Source organism: Salmo salar, chromosome ssa16, assembly GCF_905237065.1.
Source record: "Salmo salar chromosome ssa16, Ssal_v3.1, whole genome shotgun sequence".
Lineage (NCBI taxonomy): Eukaryota > Metazoa > Chordata > Actinopteri > Salmoniformes > Salmonidae > Salmo > Salmo salar.
The window spans coordinates 26571103-26598753 of NC_059457.1; the positions used below are offsets into that span (position 1 = coordinate 26571103).

The following is a 27651-nucleotide window of genomic DNA, read 5'->3' on the forward strand; positions in this document are numbered from 1 at the left end:
AGCAACAAAGAGGATCTGATGGTGGAGCTGTCATTTGATCATGGACTGAGCATGCACTTCCCGAAAATGACACCGCCAAAGTTCTGGTGCAGCGTAATGGGATAGTATCCTGTTCTCGCCTGTCATGAAATCAGAATCATGCTACTGTTCAGCACTACCTATCTGTGTGAAAGTAGCTTCTCTGCTATGGCCGTGCTGAAAACTAAAGTTATGATTCACTATTTTAATTATTATTGTTAATTAATTCTGACATGTATATGACATTTTATTGAACTGGTTAAAAACTTACACCTTTAAAAAATAAATGAAGGTTGTGAAACTATTGACATTGTAATTGATGATTAAGAATTTCTGATGATTGTTGTTTTTTCTATTTTAAACACTGGTATGTGTTACTGTTCATTAACATTATTGGACTGGTTTTGATGTCATGTTCTGAGTCTGATCATTTCTTACACCCCACTCCTGAACTGGTCACCTAATTAAATGGCTTATTCTCTTCAACTGTTAATATGTCTGTGTAATGACTTTCTTTAATACCATAATTGAGACAGTCTATTTTGCAAGTGACGCCTTCCCAAGAAGGCAGCTGCAACACAACATTATAAAATGTAATCATCGACAGTCCATAATGTTGGGTCGCGACTTAATTGTCATTGTCAAATTTGGGTCCCCAGGCAAAACCAGTTGAGAACCACTGCTGTAGATGACACAATAGGCGGGACAAGGAGTGGGTGTTGCCTTGTATGCTGATGATGGGCTGTATGGAAGAGAGGTGGGAATGTGAAATATGTGATGAGGAAGATGCAATAATCTGTGGGAGTTAATGAGGGACGAACAGGCCCCTATTAACATTGACTTTGCTGAAGTGAAGCGGGTATAGAGTTTCAAGTTCCTTGGTGTCCACATCACCAAGATTGGACTCTAACATGGGGGTTTAGGATGTCTGTAGCGAAGTCCTGCTGTTTTCTAGGAGGAAGGTTAAAGATGTTAGGCTGCAAATATACGGTCAGGATATAGGTAGGGAGTCTGAATTTAAGTATTTAGGCATGTGGTTTGATGAGAGGCTTACGTGAAAGAGACATGAGTATATTGAGTATATTGAAATTAAGTGTAGGAAGGTGCTGAAACTCATGAGGGCAGTGGCAGGATATGATTAGGGGTTGGATAGACAAACACTGTTGTGTATGTATCAGGCATTGATCAGGTCATCTTTGGATTATAGGTGCTTTGTACAGTATAAGGATAGGTCAGCCAAAACGGCACCACAGCGTCTGGATACAGTCAAGGGCCCTGAGATTGTGTGTGGGTGCCTTCAGGACGACACCTTTTGAGGCATTGCAGGTGGATAGTGGGGAACTGCCACTGAAGATAAGGCGGGACAAACTTGCATTAGTGTACTGGGTTGAAAAGGAGTTCAGAAGGACTTCCTGTGGTCATGGCAACTGGGAGCGAGGAGTGGGTAAGCAGAGGGCGTACAGGTGGACAATTGGGCAGAAAGTGGTAGAATATTGACTAGGGGAGAGAGAGATAGGGCCGGCAATTACATTGGGGAATGTTCCTCCGTGGCTGTTTCCGAAACCAAGTGTAGATCACAGGAAGTTGGTGGAACCTTAATTGGGGAAAACAGGCTCGTTCAAATGACTGGGGCAGAATCAGTGGAACGGTAACAAATATATCAAACACATGGTTTCCAGGTGTTTGATGCCATTCCATTTGCTCCGTTCCAGCCATTATTATCAGCCGTCCTCCCCTCAGAAGCCTCCTGTGGTGTAGATGTGGATATGATTGAGGGTTGGAGAGAATATGGGGTGAGGACATGAGATGGGGTGTGGAGATATATACACTGCTCAAAAAAATAAAGGGAACACTTAAACAACACAATGTAACTCCAAGTCAATCACACTTCTGTGAAATCAAACTGTCCACTTAGGAAGCAACACTGATTGACAATACATTTCCCATGCTGTTGTGCAAATGGAATAGACAACAGGTGGAAATTATAGGCAATTAGCAAGACACCCCCAATAAAGGAGTGGTTCTGCAGGTGGGGACCACAGACCACTTCTCAGTTCCTATGCTTCCTGGCTGATGTTTTGGTCACTTTTGAATGCTGGCGATGCTTTCACTCTAGTGGTAGCATGAGACGGAGTCTACAACCCACACAAGTGGCTCAGGTAGTGCAGCTCATCCTGGATGGCACATCAATGCGAGCTGTGGCAAGAAGGTTTGCTGTGTCTGTCAGCGTAGTGTCCAGAGCATGGAGGCGCTACCAGGAGACAGGCCAGTACATCAGGAGATGTGGAGGAGGCCGTAGGAGGGCAACAACCCAGCAGCAGGACCGCTACCTCCGCCTTTGTGCAAGGAGGAGCAGGAGAAGCACTGCCAGAGCCCTGCAAAATGACCTCCAGCAGGCCACAAATGTGCATGTGTCTGCTCAAACGGTCAGAAACAGACTCCATGAGGGTGGTATGAGGGTCCGACGTCCACAGGTGGGGGTTGTGCTTACAGCCCAACACCGTGCAGGACGTTTGGCATTTGCCAGAGAACACCAAGATTGGCAAATTCGCCACTGGCGCCCTGTGCTCTTCACAGATGAAAGCAGGTTCACACTGAGCACATGTGACAGACGTGACAGAGTCTGGAGACGCCGTGGAGAACGTTCTGCTGCCTGCAACATCCTCCAGCATGACCGGTTTGGCGGTGGGTAAGTCATGGTGTGGGGTGGCATTTCTTTGGGGGGCCGCACAGCCCTCCATGTGCTCGACAGAGGTAGCCTGACTGCCATTAGGTACCGAGATGAGATCCTCAGACCCCTTGTGAGACCATATGCTGGTGCGATTGGCCCTGGGTTCCTCCTAATGCAAGACAATGCTAGACCTCATGTGGCTGGAGTGTGTCAGCAGTTCCTGCAAGAGGAAGGCATTGATGCTATGGACTGGCCCGCCCGTTCCCCAGACCTGAATACAATTGAGCACATCTGGGACATCATGTCTCGCTCCATCCACCAACGCCACGTTGCACCACAGACTGTCCAGGTGTTGGCGGATGCTTTAGTCCAGGTCTGGGAGGAGATCCCTCAGGAGACCATCCGCCACCTCATCAGGAGCATGCCCAGGCATTGTAGGGAGGTCATACAGGCACGTGGAGGCCACACACACTACTGAGCCTCATTTTGACTTGTTTTAAGGACATTACATCAAAGTTGGATCAGCCTGTAGTGTGGTTTTCCACTTTAATTTTGAGTGTGACTCCAAATCCAGACCTCCATGGGTTGATAAATTGGATTTCCATTGATTATTTTTGTGTGATTTTGTTGTCAGCACATTCAACTATGTAAAGAAAAAAGTATTTAATAAGATAATTTTTTTCATTCAGATCTAGGATGTGTTGTTTAAGTGTTCCCTTTATTTTTTGGAGCAGTATATATATATATAGATAATCGGTTTTATTCATTTTTAAGGATGGCGCCGGAGAGGATGGCTGACTTTTTACGTGCTACTAACCAACTGCTATTTTGTTCGTTTTTTTGTGTGTTGTTTGTAACTTATTTTTTTACTTATTTTGTACATAATGTTGCTGCTACCGTCTCTTATGACTGAAAATAACTTCTGGACACCAGAACAGCGATTACTCACCTCGAAATGGAAGAAGCTTTTTCCTTTGACGAGTCCGGCGCGAAATATATACTACTTTCCCAAAAGAGGCCCTAATCCCTGTCATTTGCGTGAAGAAAAGACAGAAAAAGGGGGCGGAGGTCGGGCTGCCTTCGGAGAATTCGTAGGGGAGCGAGTAAACTCCTATTGCCATCCGTTCTATTGGCCAATGTGCAATCATTGGAAAACAAAATATATGACCTACGATCAAGATAAAAACTGTAATATCTTATGTTTCACCAAGCCACGGCTGAACAACGACATGAATAACATACAGCTGGCGGGTTTTATGCTTTTCCGCAGGATAGAACAGCGGCCTCTGTTAAGACAAGGGGTGGCGGTCTATGTATATTTGTAAACAACAGCTGGTGCACGAAATCTAAGGAAGTCTCAAGGTTTTGCTCACCTGAGGTAGAGTATCTCACGATAAGCTGTAGACCACACTATTTACCGAGAGTTTTCATCTATATTCTTCGTAGCTATCTATTTACCACCCCAAACTGATGCTGGCACTAAGACCGCACTCAATGAGCTGTATACGGCCATAAGCAATCAGGAAAGCGCTCATCCAGAGGCGGCGCTCCTAGTGGCCAGGGACTTTAATGCAGGGAAGCTTAAATCTGTTTTACCTCATTTCTAACAAATCAAATTTATTTATATTTATATAGCCCTTCGTACATCAGCTGATATCTCAAAGTGCTGTACAGAAACCCAGCCTAAAACCCCAAACAGCAAGCAATGCATGTGAAAGAAGCACAGTGGCTAGGAAAAACTCCCTAGGAAAAACTCCCTAGAAAGGCCAAAAACCTAGGAAGAAACCTAGAGAGGAACCAGGCTATGAGGGGTGGCCAGGCCTCTTCTGGCTGTGCAGGGTGGATATTATAACAGAACATGGTCAAGATGTTAAAATGTTCATAAATGACCAGCATGGTCAAATAATAATAATCATAGTAGTTGTCGAGGGTGCAACAAGCACGTCCGGTGAACAGGTCAGGGTTCCATAGCCGCAGGCAGAACAGTTTAAACTGGAGCAGCAGCACGGCCAGGTGGACTGGGGACAGCAAGGAGTCATCATACCAGGTAGTCCTGAGGCATGGTCCTAGGGCTCAGGTCCTCCGAGAGAAAGACAGAAAGAGAGAAAGAGAGAATTAGAGAGAGCATATTTAAATTCACACAGGACACCGGATAAGACAAGAGAAATACTCCAGATGTAACAGACTGACCGTAGCCCCCCGACACATAAACTACTGCAGCATAAATACTGGAGGCTGAGACAGGAGGGATCAGAAGACACTGTGGCCCCATCCGATGATACCCCCGGACAGGGCCAAACAGGCAGGATATAACCCCACCCACTTTGCCAAAGCACAGCCCCTACACCACTAGAGGGATGTCTCCAACCACCAACTTACCGTCCTAAGACAAGGCCGAGTATAGCCCACAACGATCTCCGCCATGGCACAACCCAAGGGGGGGCGCCAACCCAGACAGGAAAACCACGTCAGTGACTCAACCCACTCAAGTGACGCACCCCTCCCATGGACGGCATGGAAGAACACCAGTAAGCCAGTGACTCAGCCCCTGTAAAAGGGTTAGAGGCAGAGAATCCCAGTGGAAAGAGGGGAACCGGCAAGGCAGAGACAGCAAGGGCGGTTCGTTGCTCCAGCCTTTCCGTTCACCTTCACACTCCTGGGCCAGACTATACTTAATCATAGGACCTACTGAAGAGATAAGTCTTCAGTAAAGACTTAAAGGTTGAGACTGAGTCTGCGTCTCTCACATTGGTAGGCAGACCATTCCATAAAAATGGAGCTCTATAGGAGAAAGCCCTACCTCCTGCAACCAGAAGGAAAAAAACTCTAGACCACCTTTACTCCACACACAGAGACGCATACAAAGCTCTCCCTCGCCCTCCATTTGGCAAATCTGACCATAATTCTATCCTCCTGATTCCTGCTTACAAGCAAAAACTAAAGCAGGAAGCACCAGTGACTCGGTCAATAAGAAAGTGGTCAGATGAAGCAGATGCTAAGCTACAGCACTGTTTTGCTAGCACAGACTGGAATATGTTCCGGGATTCCTCCAATGGCATTGAGGAGTACACCACTTCAGTCACTGGCTTCATCAATAAGTGCATCGATGACGTCGTCCCTACAGTGACTGTACGTACATACCCCAACCAGAAGCCATGGATTACAGGCAACATCCGCACCAAGCTAAAGGCTAAAGCTGCCGCTTTCAAGCAGCGGGACACTAATCTGGATGCTTATAAGAAATCCTGCTATGCCCTCAGACGAACCATCAAACAGACAAAGCGTCAATACAGGACTAAGATTGAATCCTATTACACCGGCTCTGACGCTCATCGGATGTGACAGGGCTTGAAAAATATTGCGGACTACAAAGGGAAATCCAGCCACGAGCTGCCCAGTGACGAGAGCCTACCAGACGAGCTAAATGCCTTTTATGCTTGCTTCGAGGCAAGCAACACTGAAGCATGCATGAGAGCACCAGCTGTTCTGGACGACTGTGTGATCACACTTTCCGTAGCCGATGTGAGCAAGACCTTTAAACTGGTCAACGTTCACAAAGCCGCAGGGCCAGACGGATTACCAGGACGTGTACTCAAAGCATGCATGAACCAACTGAAAAGTGTCTTCACTGACATTTTCAACCTCTCCCTGACCAAGTCTGTAATACCTACGTGTTTCAAACAGACCAGCATAGTCCTTGTGCCCAAGAAAGCGAAGGAAACCTGCCTAAATGATTACCACCCCGTAGCACTCACGTCGGTAGCCATGAAGTGCTTTGAAAGACTGGTCATGGCTCACATCAACACCATCATGCCGGAAACCCTAGACTCACTCCAATTCGTGTAACAGATGTATAGCGTACTCTCCTTGCGTTGTGTTTTTTTCCCCTAATAAATCACATCAGCCAGTGGTCCCAGTTGAGCATTATTTATTCCTGTTGTTAAATGAGAAACAGCACAGTAGTTGTGCAGGGCTTAATGATACTGATGGCTGTCGATGGCAAAAGCCCTTGCATCACATTTTCATACTGGGTCACAAAATACAAAAATACAATACAAAATATAACATGTGTAAATACCTGTTGTTAAATGAGAAACAGCACGGTAGTTGTGCAGGGCTTAATGATACTGATGGCTGTCGATGGCAAAAGCTGTAGCATGAAGACAACTGTGTTAGCAGTGGGCTTATGTGGCCATTACAACGATGTATGCTAGTTAACACTTATCTACAGCAATCATATGCCAAAGCACATTCCAGAAAGCCCCTAACAGGTACCATATACTCACACATGTATAAATCAGTAACGTACAGCAAACTTGAACACATTGTAAAATATAAAATATAAAACAGTATTCAGAACGTGACCTACCCCTTGCATCACATTTTCATACTGGGAAGACCTGACGTTCGCGATCTCCCCCTATCTGCAAGCGGGGCCAATCACAACACACCTTATTGTCATCAGTTGAACCAACCAATACGAATGCTTGAACATTAAGTACACATTTCTTTAGAGGCAAGTGGAAACATAACCAACCTTGTTACATTCTCCCCTGCTGAATTACATTTGCACACTATAAAGAAACAAAATGAGGTATGCAATACCTTGCAATACATATGTCACCAAATATTCCAGTGCAAAGACTTTTCTCCAAAGAGAATTAGGGGAATTCAAAGACCCCGTAGGAAAACATGCCTGTTTGTAACGGCTGTCTTCTGTAAAAATGGACCAAGGCGCAGCAGGTATGTGAATACTCATGGTTATTTTATTACCAAAAAAAGAGTAAAGCATCCACTTGAAAAAAACAATGACGGTGACAACAGTAGCAGTTTTACAGGCTATACACGCAGTGTAAAAACAACTACCCACCAACCCAAGTGACAAACATACTCCTACATATATGACTCCCAATCAGGAACAACGATCCCCAGCTGTTCCTGATTAGGAGCCACAAGACCAACACAGAACACAAGACTGCCACGTCCTGACCCCAAAACTACAACAACAGCTCCATCTGCTGGTCAGGACGTGACAGTACCCCCCTCAAGGTGCAGACCCCGGAATGCACCTAACAATGAAAAAAACACCAACAAACAAAAATCCCCAACAAAACCCATAAACAATAACCCCTAAACAATAAGGGAGGGAAGGGAGGGTGGCTGCCGTCAACGACGGCACTGTGCTACACCCTCCCTCCCCAACCCACCTATCCTGGAGGTGGCTCCGGTGCAGGACGTGGACCCTGCTCCACCCTCGGCGTCGCCCACTTCGGTGGAGCCGATAGCTGCGCCAGGCAGACGGACCCCTCGAGCCGGGCCGGGGGACAGGAGGGCCCCTCGGGCTGGGCCGGGGGACAGGAGGGCCCCTCGGGCTGGGCCGGGGGACAGGAGGGCCCCTCGGGCTGGGCCGGGGGACAGGAGGGCCCCTCGGGCTGGGCCGGGGGACAGGAGGGCCCCTCGGGCTGGGCCGGAGAGCAGGGGGGCCCCTCGGGCTGGGCCGGAGAGCAGGGGGGCCCCTCGGGCTGGGCCGGAGAGCAGGGGGGCCCCTCGGGCTGGGCCGGAGAGCAGGGGGGCCCCTCGGGCTGGGCCGGAGAGCAGGGGGGCCCCTCGGGCTGGGCCGGAGAGCAGGAGGGCCCCTCGGGCTGGGCCGGAGAGCAGGAGGGCCCCTCGGGCTGGGCCGGAAAGCAGGAGGGCCCCTCGGCCTGGGCCGGAGAGCAGGAGGGCCCCTCGGGCTGGGCCGGAGAGCATGCGGGCCCCCCCGGGCTGGGCCGGAAGGCATGCGGGCCCCTCGGGCTGGGCCGGAAGGCATGCGGGCCCCTCGGGCTGGGCCGGAAGGCATGCGGGCCACTCGGGCTGGGCCGGAAGGCATGCGGGCCACTCGGGCTGGGCCGGAAGGCATGCGGGCCACTCGGGCTGGGCCGGAAGGCATGCGGGCCACTCGGGCTGGGCCGGAAGGCATGCGGGCCACTCGGGCTGGGCCGGAAGGCATGCGGGCCACTCGGGCTGGGCCGGAAGGCATGCGGGCCACTCGGGCTGGGCCGGAAGGCATGCGGGCCACTCGGGCTGGGCCGGAAGGCATGCGGGCCACTCGGGCTGGACCGGAAGGCAGGAGGACCACTCGGGCTGGACCGGAGGGCAGGAGGACCACTCGGGCTGGACCGAAGGGCAGGAGGACCCCTCGGGCTGATCCTGACAGGCCGGGCACCCTGGCAGATCAGGGCAGGCGGGCACCTCTGGCAGAACCGGGCAGTCCGGCCACTCTGGCAGAACAGGGCAGTCCGGCCACTCTGGCAGAACAGGGCAGTCCGGCCACTCTGGCAGAACAGGGCAGTCCGGCCACTCTGGCAGAACAGGGCAGTCCGGCCACTCTGGCAGAACAGGGCAGTCCGGCCACTCTGGCAGAACAGGGCAGTCCGGCCACTCTGGCAGAACAGGGCAGTCCGGCCACTCTGGCAGAACAGGGCAGTCCGGCCACTCTGGCAGAACAGGGCAGTCCGGCCACTCCGGCAGTTCAGGGCAGTCCGGCCACTCCGGCAGTTCAGCGCAGTCCGACCACTCCGGCAGTTCAGCGCAGTCCGACCACTCCGGCAGTTCAGCGCAGTCCGGCCACTCCGGCAGTTCAGCGCAGTCCGGCCACTCCGGCGACTGTTGACTGGCGGGCAGCTCCGACGACTGTTGACTGGCGCGCAGCTCCGACGACTGTTGACTGGCGGGCAGCTCCGACGACTGTTGACTGGCGGGCAGCTCCGACGACTGTTGACTGGCGGGCAGCTCCGACGACTGTTGACTGGCGGGCAGCTCCGTTGACGACTGTTGACTGGCGGGCAGCTCCGTTGACGACTGTTGGCTGGCGGGCAGCTCCGTTGACGACTGTTGACTCCTGATGCATGGGGCAGGTATTGGACGTACCAGCCTGGAGACACGCACCTCCATGCTAGTGTGTCTAGCGGGAAACACCGGACCGAAAGGGCGCACTGGCGGTCTTGAGTGCAGGGTTGGCATCACCCCTTCCGGCTCGATGCTCCCCTTGCCCTGGCACCTGCGGGGCGCTGGTACTGGGCGCACTGGGCTGTGCGTCCGTATAGGCGAGATGGTGCGCACCTCAGCGTAACATGACGCCCTCCACCTCGTACGCACCGCCCTGTAGTCACGGGTAGCTGGCTTACGGCTCTTCCCTGGCCTGGCCAAACTACCCGTGTGCCCCCCCCAAAAAAAATCTTGGGGCTGCCTCTCGGGTTCCCTTAGCTCCCTTAACTTGTCCGCCCAGAATTTTCTCTCGTCCTGCCAGGTCCATTCTTCCATTTCCTTCTCCTGTGGCTTTCTCCTCTTCTGCTGCTTGGTCCTTTGGTGGTGGGTAGTTCTGTAACGGCTGTCTTCTGTAAAAATGGACCAAGGCGCAGCAGGTATGTGAATACTCATGGTTATTTTATTACCAAAAAAAGAGTAAAGCATCCACTTGAAAAAAACTATGACGGTGACAACAGTAGCAGTTTTACAGGCTATACACGCAGTGTAAAAACAACTACCCACCAACCCAAGTGACAAACATACTCCTACATATATGACTCCCAATCAGGAACAACGATCCCCAGCTGTTCCTGATTAGGAGCCACAAGACCAACACAGAACACAAGACTGCCACGTCCTGACCCCAAAACTACAACAACAGCTCCATCTGCTGGTCAGGACGTGACACTGTTCCATGTTCAGCACACTCAGTGACAATAAGAACCTCACAGAAAGACCTTGGTCTACTTGACCTCTGACCCATGACCTCCATGGGGTCTCTTGAATGAGAAAAAAAAAAAATTTAAAAAGGAAAAAATAAAAAATGGTCGACAGACTTGGATTCTAATCCTACACCCACACAGGTATTCTAATGAATTCTGTATGAAAAACCCTCTGTGTCTGCATAGTCTCTATGAGTCTCACCGGGCGTTTCTTAACCCGACCAGCCGCTGACCTGACAGGCCTAACAGAGATATTACGTTTAACCTGTTCACCTACAACCACCACTGGTGGGTCACTTTCCACAGTCGGTGGATAGTCAAGGTCAAGGGTTCTGTGACTGTTGCTGGAGCTTGTGCTACCAGCGGCATCTTCAGAATGCCTTTCTTCTTCAGAGGGTTCGGACATTTCTTCTCCAAAGGTTAGCTCTGACACGCTTGTGCCACCAGCGGCACCCTCAGAATGTGGTGAGTTCTGAGGGTCCCTCGCCAGTGGCCCATCTTCCAGCACACCTGGAGTTTATTTTTGAGTGCTCCGGATGTGCTTCCCCCGAGGTCTGTTCTGATACCCACACACTAGTCCTCTCACCAATGTCCATTTCTGGTATATCGTTCACGGATGAGTCCTCCATCTCCTCACTCGGATCCTCACGGTCTCCCATATTAGGTGTCTCCAAGGCAGTGTCAGGTAGAGGCAAGAAGTTTACAGGCATTATCAGATTACGGTGGACCGTTTTCTCCTGGCCAGTCGACATGTTCTGTATATTGAAGATGTGGATGTCGCTATTCTTTTCCGTAACAATATAGAGGTTGTTCTCCCAACGATCCGCCAGCTTCCTCTTTCCACGTTCACCCTTATTCGCCAGAAGCACCCGATCACCGACCTCCACTGGAGCCCCTCTGATCTTCCTGTCTTCCTGTTGAGGCCCGCATGCCTCTTCAGCTGTTTGGTTGCCGACACCTGTACCATCTCCATGGCCTCCCTCAGGTCTCTCGTCAGGGACCTTATGTACTCGTCATAGTCTACAACCTCTGAGTCTCGCAGCACCGTACCAAACATCATGTCGACAGGCAGACGTGGGGTTCTCCCAAACAACAACTGGAAAGGGGCGTAGCCCGTGGTTTCATGGACCGTACAGTTGTAGGCGAAGGTCAACGACATCAGCTTCTGGGGCCACCTGTGCTTCGCTCTTGTAGGTAAAGCCCTGATCATGTTTCCCAGCGTTCTATTGAACCTTTCGACTCCCCCGTTCCCCATCGGATGGTAGGGAGTTGTGTGCGACTTCTGGACTCCTGCAGCACTCAACAACTCAGCAATCAATTTACTTTCAAAGTTGGCCCCTTGGTCAGAGTGGATACGACGAGGAAAACCATACACACAGAAGATGTTGTTCCATAGCTGAAGGGCCACTGCTTTAGCTGATTGGTTCGGACACAAGAAGGCATGGGCCATCTTAGTAAAATGATCAGTGACGACCAGGACATCCAAGGACTTGTTGTTGGAGTCTTCAGCAGACCAGAAGTCCACGCACACCAACTCGAGGGGCTCAGTCGTGATGATGTTCTCCAGTGGAGCTCTGGCCTCTGGCTCGGGGGCCTTACTGAACACACACCTCTTGCAGGTCTTGACATACTCTCTGACATCCGACTCCAAACCATGCCAGAAGAACCTCTGTCTCGTCAAGTACAACGTCCGCTGTTGCCCCTGATGACCGGCTTCATCGTGGACACCCTTCAAAACTGTCGCCCTCATTGAGGTGGGTACTACATACTGGTACGTCTTCTTCTTTGACAGCAAACTTTTGGTAACGCGATACAGTACACCCATTTTCAGAGTGAGCTTCTCCCAGGTCTTCAGAATCCGCAGAGCCTCGAGTGGTTCATGGCCACGTTCCCTCCTAGAAGGTCTACGGCCCCTGTCCACGTAGAAGACAACTCTGGCGAGAGCGTCATCCTGGCGCTGCTTTGATATCAGGTCGTCACGGGATAGCACTCTCACATCTGACATCTCAGACGGCACCAGTGACTGAGTGAGCTGAGGCAGTAGCAGCGCACAGTTCTGTAAACCAGCCTCCCCTTGCGACCTCAGGACTGCTGACACCGCTTCCTTTGACAGAGAACCAGGAGAAGGATAGGAGGTAGTCTGGCAGTCCATGACAATTTCACAGGCATCTGCCTCAATTGACGGTGAGCAGCTTTCAAGGTCGAATGGGTGGGTCGACCAGCGTAACACATCTTGCACCTTCTCAGCACGTACTCCCGCAGCTTCTTCCAGCAAGGCCTTGTATGGAACCCTTGTGATGCGGTGGAGAGCGCTCGGCTGCACAAATGGCTGTCTACTGAGTGCATCAGCAATGACATTTTTGGGACCGGGAATGTACTTGATGTCAAACTCGAATGGAGCAAGTTTAGCAACCCATCTCTGTTCACAGGCGTCCAATTTGGGCTTGGACAGGATGTACGTTAATGGGTTGTTGTCTGTCCATACAGTAAAAGGCTTGCCCCTTAGCCAATGACTAAATTTCTCACAGACAGCCCACCGTAAAGCAAAAAACTCTAACCTATGGGCAGGATACTTTGACTGTGCATAAGTAAGTGATTTGCTAGCGAATGCTACCGGTCTGGCTGCAGACCCATCCTCTGGCACCTGGGAAAGGACAGCACCCAATCCATTACTAGATGCGTCTACAGACAGCAAGAAAGGTCTACTAAAATCAGGGTGGGCTAGCATGACCTGATCGAGGAGAGCTTGTTTCAACTGACTAAAGGCCTGTTTGCACTCACCAGTCCATTCTGCTGCTGTGAGTTTCCTATGTATTCCTCTTTTCCTCTTGCCTTTCCCGTGGCGTGGTGCCTTCGTCCCCGTTGTCAGCCCATGCAGCGCCTTAGCGATGGTGGAGCACCCCTCAATGAACTGCTGGTAATAGACTATCATTCCGAGAAAGGACCGAATCTTCCCCTGGGAAGGCACGTCCGTGTTATCCTCCATGAGATCCTTCTCTGTCATCCCTGTAATAGCCGTCACTTTTTCTGGGTCTGTGGCCACACCTCCTTCACTGATGACATGCCCCAAGAACCGCACTGACCTCTTCATGAAATGGCATTTCTTTGGAGACAATTTCAGATTATGGGCTTTGAGACGCTCAAAAACTGACTCCAAGCACTGCAATCCAAGTTCTTCAGTCGGGGCAAAAACCAGCACATCGTCCAGGTAGCATAGGAGGCTAGAAAAATTTTGATCCCCAAAAATGCTCAACATCATCCTCATGAATGTAGCTGGGCTGTTACATAGTCCTTGTGGAAGACGGTTATATTCATATAACCCAAAAGGAGAAGTGAAGGCTGTAAACTTCTTGTCGTCTTCATGCACCTCCACATTGTAGTAGCCGGAGGTCAAATCCATTGTAGAGAAGAAAGCATTGCCACCCAGGGCCGCCAGAGCATCAGCTTGGTGAGGTAGAGGGTGAGCATCCTTTACGGTGCGTGCATTGAGCCATCGGAAGTCTGTACACAGTCTCAGATCACCAGACTTCTTCCAGACCAGGACGAGTGGGGAGGCATACTCACTGCTGGATTTCCTGATTATCTCTCGCTCTTCCATCTCATCCAAGGCCTGCCTGAGCTTGTCATAATGGTTAGGGGAGAGCCTACGGTAAGGTAGCCTAAAAGGCTTAGTGTCACTGAGTCTGATGCGATGGACATATCCCGTAGCCTTCCCGCAATCTAGTTTGTGCCGGGAGAAGATAGACTCGTAGCGGGCTATAAGCTGAACTAGCCTGGCCTTACACTGTTGCGACAACTGAGTGGATTCAATGTCAATGTCACCTAACCCTAACTCGTGCAACACCTCACTTGTCACTCTGTGCGGGTTGACGGTACTGTCAACGGTCAAGCTATCTCCACTACCATTGTCAAAGTCTGGATTGTCATCCATTTTGTGTACCTGCTGCACCAGGGGGACCGGTTTGACAGTGGGCCCATCCATATAGTCAGTGTCAAAGTCCTCTAATGCCATGCAAGGAAAAACATCCACTATCTTGGCATTCCGTCTCACCGTTACTGGCTTTGGTGAGGGATTGATAACTTTGACAGGGACCCAGCCATCGCTCCACAATGTCGCTACTGTTCTCCCCACTAGAATGTTTTTTGGTCTTGAGCGTGCCCTCGTAGGCTCAATAACGACAGCACTGCCCGCGGATACATTTTGAGGCGTACACAGCCGGCCCCAGACTAAATGTTCCTGCATAGGCTCCAATGTGACCGCCCGCTTCAGCCTTACTGTGCCCAATCTTTCTGGCACTTCAGTCCCTTTCCATCTCTCTACATTAGCCAGCAGACGGAACAGTTTGTCATCTCCATTGTGTTCAGATGATGACATCTTCTCCCAGAAGTCACCAGTCGTCTTCAGCTCCCTGACGAGGTGTTTAATCACGTTGCTGCCTAGGATAAGCTCATCACGTTGGCCATCCACTACTAGAACAGGGACAGAGACACTGCTGCCATACACAGACAGATTCAATTCACACACACCTACAGGCTTGGTCTTCAACCCCCCGCAGCCAACCAACACCACTTCAGTTGGACTGAGGGAGCCACTCTTGAGCACACCTGCTTTCTCAAGGCGTGGCACCACTGTTGAGCTCAATGTGCATGCCATAGAACCGCTGTCAATCATAGCGCTCACCTCTATAACATCCCCCAGTAACACACTAGTATAGAAGAGTTCATCGTTGTGGAGCACTCTCTGTGTATTTTGCATAACGACTTTTTCGTTCGACTTGACTTCATCACAAACATTTAAATATACTGACTCTAGATCTACACCACTAACTGATTGGGGCACCTCACAAGGCCCAGCACTTCCCCCCCATCCCGTGCGGGCCAGCTAGTTTTCCTGCCGCTGTGTCGTGTCGCTGTTTTGATGGAGCGACGGGAGTTACCGATGAAGTGCGAGGGCATTCTAGACGAGTGTGCCCAGCTGCATAACAGAGGAAGCATAGGTGGTTAGAATAACAATGATCCATTGTGCTGTGATTCGCATCACCACACACTTTGCATTGCAAAGACGGGTTCACCCTTCTCCTGGGCCTCCCCTGGAAACGGTTATCATAGCCGCCTACAGGTTGCTGTGGCCTCTGCTCCAAGACCCGTTCAAGCATGCCAATCACCCGATCCAATGCCTCGGATGAGCCAGTTGTGGGCTGCTGCAAGGGGTCCGGACAGTTTGCAACAGCTGACACTGGCCTACTTACTTCCTGCATCAGTGTGGTGACTAGTGGGGCCAGCCACAAGGGACGTGGAGCCTTGCACTTCCTCTGGTACTCCTCCAGCCTGCCATGGACCTCCGCAACCGTCCACTCATGCAATGTTTTGCACATGAATATCAATGACAGCTCTGGGTTCGGACAGTGCTTGATGAACATGACAGAACACGTGATGGATTGTCTAGCTCCTTGTTCTGCCTCTTCAAACAGTCCTCTGCCACCTCTATAGCCCTGTTCAGTCTGATCCAGTAGTCAAATGGAGTCTCCCCTTCCATTGGCAACGTAGAATAAACATCAGCTAGGGGCATGTCGGAGTTGACTGTGTCGCTAAAGTGACGCTTCAGAATGTCAAAAACTGGTCTAGGGCCCTGGCTTAAGTCAACTGGGTTACTGCGTAGGCTTACTCTTACCACGTCACGTGCCCGCCCTGACAGTTTACCCAAAACTTCATCTGAGCTCTCCTGCCCATCATAGCCCTTCCTCTGCATGTACGCTAACATGGTCTCCTCCCACTCATGCACTGTGCATTTCTCTGAACCATCCCCCCTGAAACACACTGGTTCCCTGACATCATTTTTCACCACTACATTTAGACTAGAGCTGGCCCCAGCCATGGTACCACTAACATAATCGACCTTCTGTCCTACCCCATCTCCCATAGCCTTTGTTCCAAACAAGAGGCAATATTTTCACCTATGGAGTGACCTATCTGCTTAACAATGTCTGCCAGGAAATCCATAGACACATCCTCCTTCCTAGGACTAGGTGAAACTGGCTCGAATGCACTGAGTTGAGGTAGCTCTAAATCACGTGGAAAGCGCACACTTGCCTGTGCAGTTGGCCTGGCCAGAGGTGTGGAAGTAACTGGAGAAATAGCTGCCCCCCTACCCACTGGCGGTGAAGGGTTAAACATGAAAACTCCCCTACCTCTCCCAAAACCTTCCATTTTTAAAATAAAATAAAAAAAATATATATATATTTTTTAATGTAAATATTTAGACAAAAAAAACCAAAAAAATCACAATCAATATGAACAATTCTATCAAATCAAAATGAACATAATCCACTCAGAACAAACGTTCAGTAGTAGATGTCTAACAAGACCAAGAATCAACACAGAAAAGTAACAAGAAACGCCATCATAAATAGTTGTCACCACCGTGTGGTAGAAAATGGCGTTGCCCTCACGTTAATTGGCTTCGGAAGGTTACTAGCATAACAGCACAATTACATCACTAAATAATCATAGCATCACCACATACAAGTAATAACCAGTACATTATATTTCCCCCCACTCACTCATGCTACCAGGAGCTCCCTGAGAATTCCACTTGTGCAGACTTCGAAACCTAGGCCTCTGGCGTGCATCAGCAACCGCAGTACTTCTTGAAGCCGGGTCTCGGATCCCTCCACGTGACGTCCGGCGAAGACAAGAAGACGAGTCACGGCACCAGTGTAACAGATGTATAGCGTACTCTCCTTGCGTTGTGTTTTTTTTTCCTAATAAATCACATCAGCCAGTGGTCCCAGTTGAGCATTATTTATTCCTGTTGTTAAATGAGAAACAGCACAGTAGTTGTGCAGGGCTTAATGATACTGATGGCTGTCGATGGCAAAAGCCCTTGCATCACATTTTCATACTGGGTCACAAAATACAAAAATACAATACAAAATATAACATGTGTAAATACCTGTTGTTAAATGAGAACCAGCACGGTAGTTGTGCAGGGCTTAATGATACTGATGGCTGTCGATGGCAAAAGCTGTAGCATGAAGACAACTGTGTTAGCAGTGGGCTTATGTGACCATTACAACGATGTATGCTAGTTAACACTTATCTACAGCAATCATATGCCAAAGCACATTCCAGAAAGCCCCTCAATCCCTAACAGGTACCATATACTCACACATGTATAAATCCGTAACGTACAGCAAACTTGAACATATTGTAAAATATAAAATATAAAACAGTATTCAGAACGTGACCTACCCCTTGCATCACATTTTCATACTGGGAAGACCTGACGTTCGCGATCTCCCCCTATCTGCAAGCGGGGCCAATCACAACACACCTTATTGTCATCAGTTGAACCAACCAATACGAATGCTTGAACATTAAGTACACATTTCTTTAGAGGCAAGTGGAAACATAACCAACCTTGTTACATTCGCATACCACCACAACAGATCCACAGATGACGGAATCTCAATCAAAAGGAACACCTATGTACAAAAGAAACACCTATGTGAGAATGTTGTTCATTGACTACAGCTCAGCGGTCAACACCATAGTACCCACAAAGCTCATCACTAAGCTAAGGACCCTGGGACTAAACACATCCCTCTGCAACTGGATACTGGACTTCCTGACGGGCCGCCCCCAGGTGGTAAGGGTAGGCAACAACACATCTGCCATGCTGATCCTCAACACTGGGGTCCCTCAGGGTGCGTGCTTAGTCCCCTCCTGTACTCCCTGTTCACCCACAACTGCGGGGCCAAGCACGACTCCAACCCGATCATTAAGTTTGCTGACCACACAACAGTGGTAGGCCTGATCACCAACAACAATGAAACAGCCTGTAGGATGAGGTCAGAGACCTGGCAGTGTGGTGCCAGGACAACCTCTCCCTCAATGTGAGCAAGACAAAGGAGCTGATCGTGGACTATAGGAAAAGGAGGGCCGAACAGGCCCCATTAACATTGACTTTGCTGAAGTGGAGCGGGTCGAGAGTTTCAAGTTCCTTGGTGTCCACATCACCAACGAACTATCATGGTCCAAACACACCAAGACAGTTGTGAAGAGGGCACGACAACACCTTTTGCCCCTCAGGAGTCTGAAAAGATTTGGCATGGGTCCCCAGATCCTCAAAAAGTTCTACAGCTGCACCATCGAGAGCATCCTGACCGGTTGCATCACCACCTGGTATGGCAACTGCTCAGTATCTGACCGAAAGGCGCTACAGAGGGTAGTGTGTATGGCCCAGTACATCACTGAGGCCAATCTTCCTGACATCCAGGACCTATATACTTGGCGGTGTCAGAGGAAGGCCCAAAAAATTGTCAAGGACTTCAGTCACCCAAGTCATAGACTGTTCTCTCTGCTACCGCATGGCAAGCGGTACCGGAGTGCCAAGTCTAGGACCAAAAGGCTCCTTAATAACAGCTTCTACCCCCAAGCCATAAGACTGCTGAACAATTAATCAAATGGCCACCCGGACTATTTACACCTCTGCTACTCGCTGTTTATTATCTATGCATAGTCACATTACAAATTATCCCGACCTGTAACCTGTACCACCGCACATTGACTCGGTACCGGTACCCCCTGTATATAGCCTTGTTATTGTTATGTAACTTTCTTGTGTTACTTTTAGATTTTTTTTATTTAGTAAATATTTTCTTAACTCTATTTCTTAAACTGAATTGTTGGTTAAGGGCTTGTAAGTAAGCATTTCACGGTAAGGTCTACACCTGTTGTATTCGGCACTTGTGACAAATACAATTTGATTTGATTTGAGATATTCAGGTCCTGTTGGGCCGTAGGGAAGTCAAGTCCTTGATCCGGGCAAAAGGGCTCGTTCTTTGGTAAAGGTAGTGGGATTCTAGTAGTAAGGGTAGGCAATTTTATCAGGTGCACAGGTCAGTTAAGGATGAGGTGGGGAGTATTGGATGTAGGAGAGAGGATGTTGTGTGGAGCAGACCAAGGTATGGGCATACAGGTTTGAATGCCACATTGTGGATGATAGAGAGACATGAAACAGGTCTGTGTGATGAGTATTCAGTGGTGGAAATGGTGGAACATGTGTTGATATTTTGTGAACTCTATGACTTAGAAGTGGTATCTAGGGCTCTATTTCACTTTCTTAGAGGAACAGGACTGAAGAAAATTCAATGTAGGTATGACGTGACTGGCCTCACACTCCAGTACAGTAGTTGGCAGTGTACGCACCTTTAAAATTGGATGCGATCCGCCAACCCAATCTCAAAGAAGAAGGTGTCGCTGACAGGCAAGTAGTTGCTTACCTGGCTTGTTCTTTTGGGCAGCTGGCACATACCGCAGCAGTCTACCTGAGAATGGTTTGATTCACACTTCTTCAGTCGTTAGCTAGTAGGTACGTGATTCATTATTATACGTCCGATAAATATCGCTATCTAAGTATCGCTCTACGATATCGCCTGCAAAGCATTCGGTGGACAACTTCGCTAGCTATTCTGCGTACATCAGTGGTGGCTAGCTAACACCAGCAGTCTATTTTTGGTCGTATTCATCAATGCACACCGTAGCGTTAACTGTTAAAGTTAACCTAAACGGTGTAAGTAACGTTAGCTAGTTACGTTGCATAACTTTGCTACAGTGTGTGCACTAATGACCACGATCTGATGTAGGCTAAAGTTAGCAGGTTACGTTACTGTATTCTGTTTATATTTTAGCTAGCTAGCTAACGTTACCTGAAGTTGTTTCTACAATAAATCTACATATATAGCCAACTTAGCGCTAGCTTCACCAAACGTGCTATAACGTTAGTGCTTGCATCTTGTGTCAGCGCTCTACTTGAACAACAAACGTTACAGTAGCTAGCTATTTCCACTCCCAAATCTGATAAGCCTAGTCAGGTGTGCAGGTGATAATTCCAGACATTTACTGATTATCCGCTGTTTTCTAGGTCTGAGGCACAGCAGAGCCTCATTCTCAAGCCTTCGGATGTCTAGCCATGTGTGTGGCCGCATCCTTCTGCGAGCTGCCAGCAGCACCCTCAGCCCTCTCTCTCCCCAGGTAGGTGCTGTCTGAGAGATCAGAAACACCAAAGCTTTCAATCAGTGACTGGATTAGGGCAATTGTCTGGGAAACCAGGTGTTTGCACTCAGAAAGTAGACTAAATAACATTAATGGGTGACTTGCGCGAAGTGCAACAGAGAATCACACAGGTTTGATTGCAGCCCTTGGAGGGAGCGAACGCTTGCACTATCGATGCAAATGCTGGCCTGTCATTATCTATCCATTCCTTCTCCTGTCTTTCTCTCTCGGCCATCATGCCCTCTACTCCTCCATACCCTCCTGCCACTCCCTCTCTCAGTGGCCCAGTCTGACCCAGCGAGCCTGCCTCTCCTCCTGGGGCTGTTCTGGGTCTGGTGTTAGGTGTAGGTCTCGGGCCACCATGCGCTTCCTCTCCACCCGTCAGGACCTGGACTTCCAGCTGAGCCGTGTCCAGATCAGCAGCATCCTGCGAGCCAACGAGCAGGTAGCACTTATTATAATAATCACTACGGAATCATATAAAGCAGGGGTGTTCATTTCCCATCTATATGTGGGCCACTTCAGGATGCACACTTTCGTTCCGCCCCAACAATATTGCACCTGTTTTAACCAATCATCAATGCCCTTGGGTAGTTCAGGTGAATCAGGTGTGATGGCATTGGGCTGGGCTTTCCCAGGACCGAAAACCCTTGATATAAACCATCAAGCAGGAGAATGCCTTTCTAATGAAGGTTGTTGATCTACTTATCTAGTACAGTCTAGTATTTTTCCATGGAGTGATTTTTGTATATGGTCTGCATTCACACCCTGTCTGCATCAGTGTGCATGGCTCACCCCTAACCAACATGTTTTAGGCAGCATTTCTTCGCCAGTTATTTAAATACACCCTATTGTTCTCTCTAACCCAGGCTGTGAGCATCCCTGAGTTTGATGGCCGGGGTCTCAGTGTTGTGAGGAAGTTTGAAAGCAACCAGCTGGCAGCTAACACCCCCAACGAGGACCGCCGTGGCGCAGCCACCTGCCTACAGGTGTGTGTGTTGTTAGTTACAAACAAGCAGGAGAATGCCTCACATGCTCCCCCAGCTCCTCCCTCCCTCTCTCTCTCTCTCTCTCTCTCCCCCAGACTAAGGGCATGCTGTTCGGGGTATTTGATGGTCACGGTGGCTGGGCGTGTGCCCAGGCGGTCAGTGAGCGTCTGCTGTACTACGTGGCGGTGGCCATGATGTCCCAGAGAGGACTGGAGGAGCTGGAACACTGCATGGAGCAGAGCAGGCCTGTCCCTCCCATCTTACAGTGGTACAAAAACCACGGAGACTACAACTACAGAGAGTCAGCCTCGCTCTATGTAGAACACCTCCGGGTCTTCTGGCAGGAGCTTCTGGACAGCGAGGAGCACGGCGACGGAATGAGGTGGGGCTGTGTGTGTACGTTGTGAGACAATGAGCATGGCATGAGCTGTGGGCCTGACTCCATCTCTCTGATTAGTATTGTTAACCAACTGTTTTTGTCTTCTGGTTCTCATACATCTCTCCAACCCTCTATCCTCCTTGCCTCCCTCCCAGTCCTCCTGATGCTCTGTATTATGCCTTTAAGCGTCTGGACACAGACATCTCTCTGGAGGCCCAGGTCCCACACTCTAGCGACCTGATAAGGAGTACTGCCATACAGGTGTGAGTGTGTGCCGTCCACCTCATTCCAGATTCATCAGGAATTTCAGATTTTCTCACCTAAATCAGCAATGCTATTGCCTTGGTCTTTAACTTATTGTGGCAATGGATTGGTGGCAATTCTCCCCTGACTTTCTCTGTTGTGTTTAACACATCCAACTAGGTGGCGTTTGCTGGCTCCACAGCCTGTGTTGCCCACGTGGGCACTGAGGGGATCCATGTGGCGAATGCAGGTAGGGTGGGATATACGCTGAGTGTACAAAACATTTAAGAACACTTCCTCTTTCCATGACATGGACTGACCAGGTGAAAGCGCTGATCCCTTATTGATGTCACCTGTTAAATCAATTTCAGTTAGTGTAGATGAAGGGGAGGAGACAGGTTAAAGAAGGATTTTTAAGCCTAGAGACGTGTGTGTGTGTGTGTGTCATTGAGGGTGAATGGGCAAGAGTAAAGATTTGTGCTTTTGAACAGGGTATGCTAGTAGGTGCTCGTCGCACCGGTTTGAGGGTGTCAAGATCTGCAACTCTGCTGGGTTTTTCACAATACACACAGGAAACTGTTGAGCAAGAATGGTTCACCACCCAAAGGACATCCAGCCAACTTGACACAACTGTGGGAAGCTTTGGCGTCCACATGGGCCAGCATCCCAGTGGAACGCTTTCGACAGCTTATAGAGTCCATGCCCCGACAAATTCTGGCTGTTCTGAGGGCAAAAGGGAGTGCAACTCAATATTAGGAAGGTGTTCTTAATATTTTGTAAGCTCTCTATAATGGAATTGTATCATAACTCTGTGATAATGACACTCTTAAAGTACTCCCTGTTCGCAACAAATGCACATTAAAATACTATACTATTATTCTCTTCCTTGAACACAGATGAAAATGAAGTTCTGTTCTATTGTGTGGCGTAAACTTAGGTGACTGCCGTGCAGTGCTGGGGGTGCAGGAGGAGGACGGGTCGTGGAGCGCCTTACCCCTGTCCCAGGACCACAACGCACAAAACGAGGCTGAGCTGGAGAGGCTCCGAGCCCAGCACCCCCCCTCGGAGAGGGACACGGTGGTCACTGACGACAGGCTGCTGGGGGTCAGAACACACCACCACTATCACATAATAGTTGTTCGATCAAATACTGTCGATTTTATTTGTATATCATAAGAAAGACCAGGCTGAGCTGGAGAGAGAAACGGTGGTCACTGGAAGACAGACTCATACAGTATAATTACCTCTGCATGTATTCTGTGTGACTAATTCTCCATCTCGTGATCTCTAGATCCTGATGCCTCTGCGTTCGTTTGGAGACGTAAGGTTCAAGTGGAGCCTTGAGCTGCAGCAGAGTGTTCTAGAAAGCCTGGAGTCTGGAATAGAACTGGACTTCCTTAACCTCTACCAGTACACTCCGCCCAACTACCTGACCCCGCCCTACCTGGACGTGGCGCCGCAGCTGACCTATCACAGCCTCCGACCGCAGGACCGCTTCCTGATCCTGGGCTCTGACGGGCTGTGGGACGAGATGAGCTCTGAGGAGGCGGTACGGCTGGTGGGTGAACACCTGAGTGGGATTCATCTACAGGTAAGGATGAGGGTGTGTGTGAGGGCTGTAGGGAGAAACTTCTTACAGGTGTTTTTTGTCCAGGTGCGTATATCCAATTATCAGTTCTAATGTAGTAAACCATCATCCCTCTAGGCTCCAGTCTCCCCCACTGAGAGACAGTTGAACCTGGGCCAGATGCAAGAGCTGCTGTGGAAACGCCGTGCCCTTGCCATGCCCACCCTGGACCCCAATGCTGCCACACACCTCATCAGACATGCCCTGGGCACCGGGCAGTATGGAGAGCTCTGCCAGGAGAGACTGGCATCTATGTTGGCTCTGCCTGAGGACCTGGCACGCATGTACAGAGACGATATCACAGCAACTGTGGTTTATCTGAACTCTGACCTGGTCAGACAACACAGGTAATGCAGATGGGGACACACGAACATAACATTTTTACAGTAAAGATGGTCTACTTCAACTCAGGCCGGGTCATATAACACACCCACATTTCTTGACAGTTGTTTATTTTACCCTACGGTGAAAACATTTGCTGCGTACTTAGGCCTAATGCTCAAATACTGCCAGCAGAGAACAGAGTGGCATTGTATTAGTGTTTTTCAGATGGTTAAATAAACTCAGCAACAAAAAAAAACGTCTTCACTGTCAACTGCGTTTATCTTCAGCAAAGTTAACGTGTAAATATTTGTATGAACATAACAAGATTCAACAACTGAGACATAAACTGAACAAGTGACTAACAGAAATGGAATAATGTGTCACTGAACAAAGGGGGGTCAAAATCAAAAGTAACAGTCAGTATCTGGTGTGGCCACCAGCTACATTAAGTACTGCAGTGCATCTCCTTATGGACTGCACCAGATTTGCCAGTTCTTGCTGTGAGATGTTACCCCGCTCTTCCACCAAGGCACCTGCAAGTTCCCAGACATTTCTGGGGGAATGTCTCTAGCTCTCACCCTCCGATCCAACAGGTCCCAGACGTGCTTAATGGGATTGAGATCTGGGCTCTTCGCTGGCCATGGCAGAACACTGACATTCCTGTCTTGCAGGAATTCACACACAGAATGAGCAGTATGGCTGGTGACATTGTCATGCTGGAGAATCATGTCAGGATGAGCCTGCAGGAAGGGTACCACAAGAGGGTACCACACAGGACGTCTTTCCTGTAATGCACAGCGTTGAGATTGCCTGCGATGACAACAAGCTCAGTCCGATGATGCTGTGACACACCGCCCCAGACCATGACGGACCCTCCACCTCCAAATCGATCCCGCTCCAGAGAACAGGCCTCGGTGTAACGCTCATTCCTTCGACGATAAACGCAAATCTGACCATCACCCCTGGTGAGACAAAACCGCGACTCGTCATTGAAGAGCACTTTTTGCCAGTCCTGTCTGGTCCAGCGCCGGTGGGTTTGTACCCATAGACGACGACTTTGCCAGTGATGTTTGGTGAGGACCTGCCTTACAACAGGCCTACAAGCCCTCAGTCCAGCCTCTCTCAGCCTATTGCGGACAGTCTGAGCACTGATGGAGGGATTGTGCATTCCTGGTGTAACTCAGGCAGTTGTTGTTGCCATCCTGTACCTGTCCCGCAGGTGTGATGTTCGGATGTACCGGTCCTGTGCAGGTGTTACACGTGGTCTGCCACTGCGAGGACGATCAGCTGTCCGTCCTGTCTCCCTGTAGCGCTGTCTTAGGCGTCTCACAGTACGGACATTGCAATTTATTGCCCTGGCCTCATCTGCAGTCCTCATGCCTCCTTGCAGCATGCCTAAGGCACGTTCACACAGATGAGCAGGGACCCTGGGCATCTTTCTTTTGGTGATTTTCAGAGTCAGTAGAACGGCCTCTTTAGTGTCCTAAGTTTTCATAACTGTGACCTTAATTGCCTACCGTCTGTAAGCTGTTAGTGTCTTAACGACTGTTCCACAGGTGCATGTTCATTAGTTGTTTATGGTTCATTGAACAAGCATGGGAAACAGTGTTTCAACCCTTTACAGTGAAGATCTGTGAAGTTATTTGGATTTTTACGAATTATCTTTGAAAGACGTGGTCCTGAAAAATGGACGTTTCTTTTTTTGCTGAGTATACATGAAGTACTTTTTAGCTTGAAACTCTTACATTTAGGTGAATAACCATGTTGTTTTACTATGTATGTATGCTGATAAAACTGTCATTTTTACTGCATAGTCATCATAGTCCCAAAGCACAATCGGAGCTAAGTGTTTCACAAGACTTGACTGGGTACCACATCATACTTGACCATAGTTTAAATAAATCATATTTTCTTATGAACTCTCTGGTGCACTTCCTCACTTTATACTGAGTCTGATAAAATCTTAAATATATTTTCAGAACTATATTTTGTATGACTTTGTTACCCGGTGTTAGTTTGGTAAAACTGCTATGTATCATATTTTGACTATTTGCTGACAATCTACAGTCCACAAACTGAAAGTTTCATTGTTATTGGCATATGCAAATTGTACACGTGTAATGCTGAGTTAAGAGCAGTCCGATCAGGGGATGAAGTGAAATTGCTCATTATTTGCTGTAAATGTTTTTTTCAAATCACGATTTGAACTTTAAATCACTTCCTGAATGAAAATTTGTTAAAATATTAACCAAAACCCTTCAACTCTGTTGTTTGCCTGCCTGTGTTAGGTTTGAGTTTTCTCCATCTACTGTAATGTGTCTGCAAGTTACTCATCCTCAGCTCTCTCAAATCCTCTGTTTTCCTCTTAGGATTTTTTTATTTTTATGCTCACCTCTCCCTAAAGGGTTTCTTAGTGTAATTAACTCTGGAGCAGAGGCTGGACGAAGTGTACTTTTTAGTCAGTCACACGTCTGTATTAGTATTTTGGGTCACACTGTACCATCTTCTTTTTCAATAAAGGACATTTTGGTTAAATTAACACGATTCCCTTCGAAATGGGAAAATAAGGCCTTGTTTTCAGCTTTCTTCTCATTTGAACTTCAAACATTTCAAACTTCCTGTGCCACCTCAACTACTTTATCTTGGGATACTTGTTTCATGTACAAAATGAATAAGTTTAAAATAGTCTATTTTTTTCCGTTCTCTATTGACATAATGTAGCTTTTCAAATTTCAAGAACTGTATAAACTGGAAGCTCTTTGTCAAGATCTGATAAAATCGTTTAGGGTGTGCCAGGTAAAGCAATTTGGGGCGACAAGTAGCCTAGTGGTTAGAGCGTTGGGCTGGTAACCGAAAGGTTGCTGGATCGAATCCACGAGCTGATAAGGTTCAAATCTGGCAGAAGCCCCAGAACAAGGCAGTTAACCCACTGTTCCCCGGTTGGCCATCATTGTAAATAAGAATTTGTTCTTAGCTGACTTACTAAGTTAAATAATAAAATGTAAAGATAATTACTTTTAAATGACCTTTTCAAAGTTTACTCTTAAAATCCATATAAGTCAAATACAGTAGTCTCAGTCAGTGTAACTATCTTTACGACTCAAATCCTTTATGAACATTCTGAGGAAGCAGCTGGATAATTAACTGTAGGACTCCCCTAACTCCAGATAATTCATATTCTGTTCCTCTTGAATGTTGTGAATGAAAGGAATTAGAGTCCTACAGTTACCCAGATGCTATACCTCAGTGTATTTATGAAGGAGTTGAGTCGTAATAAAGAACTAACGAACGAGCACAGAAAAGGACAGGGTTGGTTGGGGATGGTTAGAAGGAAGTCTGTTAGTTTCACTTCTACATTTGACTACGTGCCTTCAGAAAGTATCCATACCCCTTGACTTATTCCACATTTTGTGTTAAAGCCTAAATCTAAAATGGATTACATTTTTTTGTTGTTGCTCACCCATCTACACGCAATACCCCATAATAACAAAGTGAAACATGTTTTTAGAAATGTTAGCAAATGTACTAAATACAGAAATATCTCATTTACAAAAAATATTCACACCCCTGAGTCAAAACATATTAGAATCACATTTGGCAGCGTTTACAGCTGT

At 48.6% G+C, this 27651-nt stretch overlaps 1 protein-coding gene across 2 annotated transcripts; it reads left to right on the forward strand.

Annotated features, from left to right (window-relative positions):
* The first annotated feature begins 19616 nt into the window (after nucleotides 1–19616).
* pdp2 (putative pyruvate dehydrogenase phosphatase isoenzyme 2) lies at nucleotides 19617–24436 on the forward strand. Of its 2 annotated transcripts, none has more exons than XM_014148555.2 (10): nucleotides 19617–19792; nucleotides 20345–20454; nucleotides 20756–20920; nucleotides 21345–21464; nucleotides 21560–21846; nucleotides 21999–22104; nucleotides 22267–22336; nucleotides 23024–23190; nucleotides 23378–23677; nucleotides 23792–24436. In XM_014148555.2, the coding sequence occupies exons 2-10, from the start codon at nucleotides 20383–20385 to the stop codon at nucleotides 24062–24064; spliced, it is 1560 nt and encodes a 519-aa protein (XP_014004030.1). In that variant the 5' UTR covers nucleotides 19617–19792; nucleotides 20345–20382; the 3' UTR covers nucleotides 24065–24436. The 2 variants fall into 2 exon arrangements, with proteins under 2 accessions (XP_014004030.1, XP_014004031.1); XM_014148556.2 differs by having other exon boundaries at nucleotides 19647–19788.
* The last annotated feature ends 3215 nt before the right edge of the window (nucleotides 24437–27651 follow it).

Bases quoted from the DNA above. Each gene is read 5' to 3' on its own strand.
- pdp2 (XM_014148555.2), top strand. From the start codon at position 20,383: ATGTCTAGCCATGTGTGTGGCCGCATCCTTCTGCGAGCTGCCAGCAGC. The intron at 22,337-23,023 runs GTAGGGTGGGAT...GCGTAAACTTAG, and splicing joins GATCCATGTGGCGAATGCAG to GTGACTGCCGTGCAGTGCTG. The intron at 23,678-23,791 runs GTAAGGATGAGG...TCATCCCTCTAG, and splicing joins TGAGTGGGATTCATCTACAG to GCTCCAGTCTCCCCCACTGA.